We start from the raw sequence: 6,460 nt of genomic DNA on the forward strand, positions 1-6,460 counted from the left end.
TTTTAGGGGGGTGTGGCAGAGTCTTAACTTTGATAAAGAATATCTCTTTGGTTTTGAGACTTTAGTCTTTGCAACTTTACAGATCTTCTTTATGCACCAAGAGCTTGTAACTCTTCAAAGAGAAAGGAAAAATTGAAATCGCATCATATGACCCCTTTAAAGATAGATTGTGGGAGAGTTTGAGTTCGAGTATAAATAGGATAATTCAAGTTGTGGCCCCTTAACTGTGAGAACATGTCGAGTTTTTGTCCCGCCATGGAGCCACAATTAAAGTTTTAAAGGTTTTAAGCAACCTCTGCATACTGTATCTCTAGAATAATAATAATAAAGAAGTTATATTACAGGATATTAAACATTCAAAATTAGTTATAGTAAAATGGCAAAAGTAACAATAAATGAATGTGGTTAAAATATATTTGAATATTTATATTTCGCTTAAAAATTGGCTTAAAAAGTTAGCTAATTATTGCTAAGCTGACTCGACTTCAGGCAATGTATGCTGTTTTATATCACAGAAGGAATTTATTTGACCTTTTCATTATACAGTAAGTCTCTCTAACATATTACTACAGGAAAGCTTTTATTATATACTTTTTTTTTCCATCTACAAATTGATGATGCCACTTTATCTACCCTTGAGACACTTATCAGAGGCAGGATTATGTTGTACAGGCAACAGGAGTGCATTTGATTGAATGTATGTTTACTACTTCCATTATCATTCTTTTTCCCCCTAATGTGAAGTGTTTGCTATTCAATGAAGCTACAAATACAATACTCAGATATTTTCTGTAGAAATAGATGTCAATGGTTTCATAAAATGGTTGTATCTCTGTCTGATTGTTGTCTACAGAACACAAGAGGGCAGCAGTAGCTGGAGAGCAATGACGAGATACGTTTTTGTTGTGGGCAATCAACATGGGATCAGGGATTGTCTGGTAAGGTGTCCACCTCTTGCTGGCAGAAGCCAAAACTACACCAATGGTGCCAAAAATCAGGTTTCCCTATTGATGGCCTTTCAAAAAAAGTACTAAGTATTCTAAATTATTATTATTAGTAGTAGATATAGAACACCATTATGAGCATGAAGCATCTTTCTCTATTGACGGATATTTAAAATTAACCATGCATTTTGACAAAACAAGTTTTCCAACCAACATGTAAATTGCTATAAAAAAAGTATTGCATTGTATTAGTAGATATTTAACCATGTTTTAGATCCCAACATGCACAGAGAAAGATATGCTTTATCATGATAAAAAGTACACAAGAGATGTCAATGGTCTTATATTCTCTCTTTAATGGCATCAGATATTGATGATAGCATTTTAATACAGCAGAATTCTGTTCTAGACAGACATAATATATCTAAGAGGGCATCATAAAAGATATAAGGTTATTACCATAAAAAGAAATAAATACAAATCAAGATCAATCCAAAAATCTGTGCGCATATCTCTCTTAAATAACATTGTAAAAACGTACAATAATTGAAACGACATCAGTGTCAAAAATGAGAAATTTCAACAGTGATATGCACGACAAAATAACTTTTAACAAAAATTGGCACAACTGTAACAGATTCACATTTCACAGTCAATTTCACAAGTGCCTAGTACTATTCTGTACTCTCTCAATGTACCTATATTCCATTTATGAATGTACCTCTTGTTAAAGCAAGTACAGCACAAAATGACAGCATCATCTAGGAGTCGTTGCTGGAAGCTGAACACAGTGATACACTGATCTCACATCGCCTTTAACATTTTTTTTTACGCTCCACAGAAGAAATGTGCCAGAAGTTCATTATTTTTACTTGAAGAGGGCATTGTTTTCATAAAGGACAACCTCAAAGTTAAAGCAACTGAGAGGATGGACCATGCATGATCAGTCTGAATGTATGAGGTTTAAAAAAATGAATAAAACTCACAACGCTAACCTAAAAAATGCCTGGTTTATTTCTCAACAGTTCTTCTGCTGGTCTATGGGAGGATGGAAAATGACACTTGAAAATGGTGGAGCCTCAATGTACAAACACCACACGAGAGGGATAAACAAGGCAAGAAGAGTCATGTGACAACTCTTAGCCATGACACTGAATACTGTTATGCTGCAGTAGGTGTTGCTTAAACTACAGTTTGCTATTGATAGTCAAGAATACAATATGAAATACAGCATAAATGTCTAAACTCTCCACTATGCATTATAAAGGGCCAAGATTCCGAAATATCTAGCGAAAATGACTAAACCCTTCATTGTGCATTATATTGAACCAAGGAGATAAAATACAGCATTATGTGTATGTATATGTGTGGTGATATCGAGCTTATGAAAGAACTGATCAGTCTGCAACTACTAATACAAATCAATGCAGTCAACATTTTCACTTCAAACTCACGCTTGAAATGCAAATGTGCAATAACTATCGGTGAATATTGAAATAACCTATGTGTTGATCGGATTTACTGTAGCTTAGTTTGAAGAAGAGAAGAATGTGCAGGACTTGTGTAACATCATAATTAATGATCCAACGGTCTTATAGCTAAACAAGAGTCATCTTGTCAAGTATCCACTTTTCCGAAAGTGCCATCGGGAGGTCTGTAATGTTTAGGAAAGGCCTTCAGCTGCAGACAGTTAAAGGCATACTTGCGACATCCAACGTTCTTCATGGTATTCTCACGGCGGCAGCCCTCACTGGCAGGAGAAAGGGGCGGGATTGAGTGTGTGAAAACAGGCAGAAAAAAAACAGAACATGAAGCCATGTTTAGAAAAATCACTAGCAAAAATTAGCACAGCCACAAAAGATGGCAGCAGACATTTCAGCAGTGTTATGAGCATGAGTATTATGGGTGAACACAGAATGAGGGTGGCGAAAGCAAGTCATCAACATCAAAAAAAAAAAAAGGCAGAATAAACAAACAAACCACGTCACAATACAGTTAACATAAGTTGAAAATGCTAATGCAACATCCCTCTGGGCATAAGAGAAGTGGGTCACTAAAAGTTCACTAAAGTCACTAAAATGGTAGCACACAGGCGTTAATGCTCTGATCAAATCTGACAGAAATGAAAATAAATCATTAAGATTGGTTGTTTATTAGGGTATGGTAAACAATTATCTATGGTAAATAATTATATTTGATCAACTATTTCATGTCCGTCTTATTGGGAATCCAAAAATTATGTTTTACATCCTTGCTTAACTTTTTATTTATTTATTTATTTTCTTACATATAAAGATTCAAAAATGTGCTTGCATGTAAATATCTTAGTAATATCCAAATAACAACAATCAAATAATTAAATTAAACTTATTTAGCGATGCAACTGTTGTAATGTAAATGTCAGTTTGCATGTTTTGGTACGATTTACAGGTGTAGGCTTTTGTTTATCAAACTGACCAATTAGAAATGAAGCAACAGTGGAATCTGTCCTTCTCATGTCATTCCAAACCCATATGACTGACATTCTTTCATGAAACACAAAAGGACAAATTCTAAAGAATGTTCATGCTGAAAAGTCATATGAAAAAAACTGTATGGAAAAGAGTAGCTTAGAGACTCTGCTAAATATCTTTTAAATTCCACTACAGAAAGAAACACACAAAGGTGCATAAATGATCACAATTCTCATTTTTGCATTTACGAATGCTGTAAGAAGCATAAAAACAACACTCCATACTGTATATTACCTTTCTAAAATAGGATTCTCTGAGCATGAAAGTAAAAAAAAAACAAAAGCGCAAACCTAACCAGTCCATAAAACTATTCCCTAATCCAAGATACTTATTTCTCAAAATATTCACCAACATAGTCCATCGATTAAAATCTACAACTTCTCCCTAAAACTAAGGCTGCATAATTAATCCAAAAACTTTTGATTAGGATTTTGTCAGCATCTAGTACAACATTCTGTTTTAGAACGTTTTTTTTCCCGATTAAACATTGTAACCAATCACAAACACGTACATTGTGTTAATCAGTCACATTTTTTGTAATAACCTGTATTTCTGTTTTAAAATACATTTTATCAAATGAAATTCATAACTGAGATTACAATATCATGGGAAATAATCATAATAATATTTGAATTTTTGTCATAATAATGCAGCCTTACCTACAACCAAGGCTCAAAATGTAAAACGATCATACCTAAACTGAGACCAATCTTTAAATTCTATTCGTTTAAACCTAACAATGACATTCAGCTAAACTGAGACTGTCTCTATCTAACCTATGAGACTTCAAACTTAGTCATAAAAACCTTTCTCCAACTTGCTGTATAAGATGTAATCTCAGAAAACAGCTAGAAACATTATCCAACATGATTTAAAACATACAGGAAAAAGTCTAGGCGTCATCTCTGACATTTTAAAGCAAACTTAGCAAAGACAGACTCTCAGAGCTGCAACATCATTATAAATGAATGAATGGAGATATTTTGAGACAGTCATTTTCTTTAGTGGGTCAGTTGAAATGCACACTTTTCTGCGGCCTGGTGAGGGTTATTTTTTTATACATAAAGTTCTTGTATTGGGCAGCATATTAGAGCATGTAAGATCAAGCGGTGCTAACTTGTAAACAGCAGATGTACTGGCCGTGGCATGTTTACAAAGCACAGAGAGGCCATTTCTAATTTGGCACAAAGGGAAGCACAATTAAACAGAGTCCTGTAAAATTATCTAATTTCCAATCATTATCGTAAACATTTACATATAAAATATATATTTACATATAAAGAAGGGAAGAAGTCTGATGATTTGCAGCCTGTATGCAATGGTTAGGAAACAAAGTGATTTGTTTTGGTAAAAGAACATACATTCTGTTCATCATTACTGCATAAGTGCCTTTACTTAAAGCAACATGTGGATACTCTTGGTATCTAAACAGATACATCTTAAAAGTCTGTTCCAGATTTGACACAAGCAAAAATTCAACCAACGCAATCTAGACATTGTTAAAGAAACAAATCTGCAGTAATGCACTTATAATGGAAGCTGTACATGGTTGTATTTTCAAAATTGTACATTTTACTCCATAGACTTTCACTGTTAGTGCATTAATGTAAATAAGGTTGTTTGTTTTTAAAAATTGAGAGGCAAACCGAAATGATCTTGTAATCGGTTGCATGCCTCAGATGCGGTCAACGGATCTTGTGCTGAACCCGGAACATTTATTTACACAAAATACCCATTAAACCTATTGCCAAGTACCTCCTGTCAGCTGACAGTGAAAACATCTTTATAGACATGAAACAAAATCTTAATGAAAAGTAATTCTCAAGTGCATATTTCGAGTTCCCTGACTGAAAATACAATCTTATTTGGCCAAATTTAATTGTGTCATTGGAAAGGCTGCAAACAGGTTAGTGCAGACCAATCTTGGTAAAAGAGCAACATGTGTTCTTCCAGCTAAACATGGGAAGACATGAACACACTTAACACCCTAAAGTGCAATACATTTTTAAAGCAAGTGTGATGATAGTTGAGATTAGCTTTGGCCAGGCCTTAGCTTTGCATTTAGATTGAAACACATGGAAGACGCAACAAAATCGACCACAAAAATAACTAGAAAATTTCATGATACTGTTACAGAATAACAATATCTCATTATAGAGTGCAACAGTCAGGTTCTGGAAGTAAAAATCATTTCATTTTCTCCATAGGGAAATTTACTTTTAACGATGACATAAACCTTTAAATACAGAAGTACTGTGAGTTTCAAGATCGAATGGTACATACTTTTGCTGAAGCCATCTGTTCGCATTATAAAAAAAACAAAGAAAAAAAAAACTGCTGAATTCATGGTGAAAAACTATATTACCCATGATTCTGTACAGAAAATTCCACCAATCAGAAATGGGCGGCAAACAATTTAGTTTTTAATTTGATAGTAATTTGCAATGCTTAATGGGATTGTAGTTTTTTCCCTCACTAAAGCCGTTAAGTATACAGTTTTGTACCTTTGTCTTTTGTCCAATTTCAGAATACATATTTTTTCAAATTTTATGTTTATGATGTTGTGATTCACCTTTTAGCTGTTTGGCTTGGTACATGGCTTATAACATTTTAACAAACACTTTTTAAAAAATCCCTATGGAAAAAAAAAATGGAGTGGAAAAAATACTTCCGGAACAAACACAGCTGAAAAAGTGTGCAGGCACTAATGCACTCTATTATACACATATTGAATCGACCACTAGCACACTATATGCATGTGCCTAAAAATAGTTTGTTATAATAACACAAATAAAACAGTTCAATATTATAAGAATAATTAGTACTGAATAAATAAATCAATGTCTTAAATATATATGAATATCTATTTTCAACATACCCTCTAAAATAGAATCAGAATATTTGTAATATGTCACAAATTATTGTACAAACTTTTCTCATCCATGATTACTTAAGGAGAGAGAGAGAGAGAGAGAGAGAGAGAGAGAGAGAGAGAAAAAAGAA

General features: G+C 33.6%; 1 protein-coding gene across 1 annotated transcript in view; it reads right to left on the reverse strand.

Annotated features, from left to right (window-relative positions):
- Positions 1 to 1,292: 1,292 nt before the first annotated feature.
- Positions 1,293 to 6,460, reverse strand: part of LOC107660104 (type I inositol 3,4-bisphosphate 4-phosphatase-like) — a 72,331-nt gene continuing 67,163 nt past the window's right edge. Inside the window, exon 25 of the mRNA XM_016449333.1 lies at positions 1,293 to 2,694. Within this exon, the coding sequence (XP_016304819.1) occupies positions 2,562 to 2,694 (133 nt within the window). The 3' untranslated portion in view covers positions 1,293 to 2,561. The remainder of the gene's footprint in view (positions 2,695 to 6,460) is intronic.

This window comes from Sinocyclocheilus anshuiensis, unplaced genomic scaffold (genome assembly GCF_001515605.1).
Source record: "Sinocyclocheilus anshuiensis isolate Anshui unplaced genomic scaffold, SAMN03320099.WGS_v1.1 scaffold55, whole genome shotgun sequence".
Taxonomy (NCBI): domain Eukaryota; kingdom Metazoa; phylum Chordata; class Actinopteri; order Cypriniformes; family Cyprinidae; genus Sinocyclocheilus; species Sinocyclocheilus anshuiensis.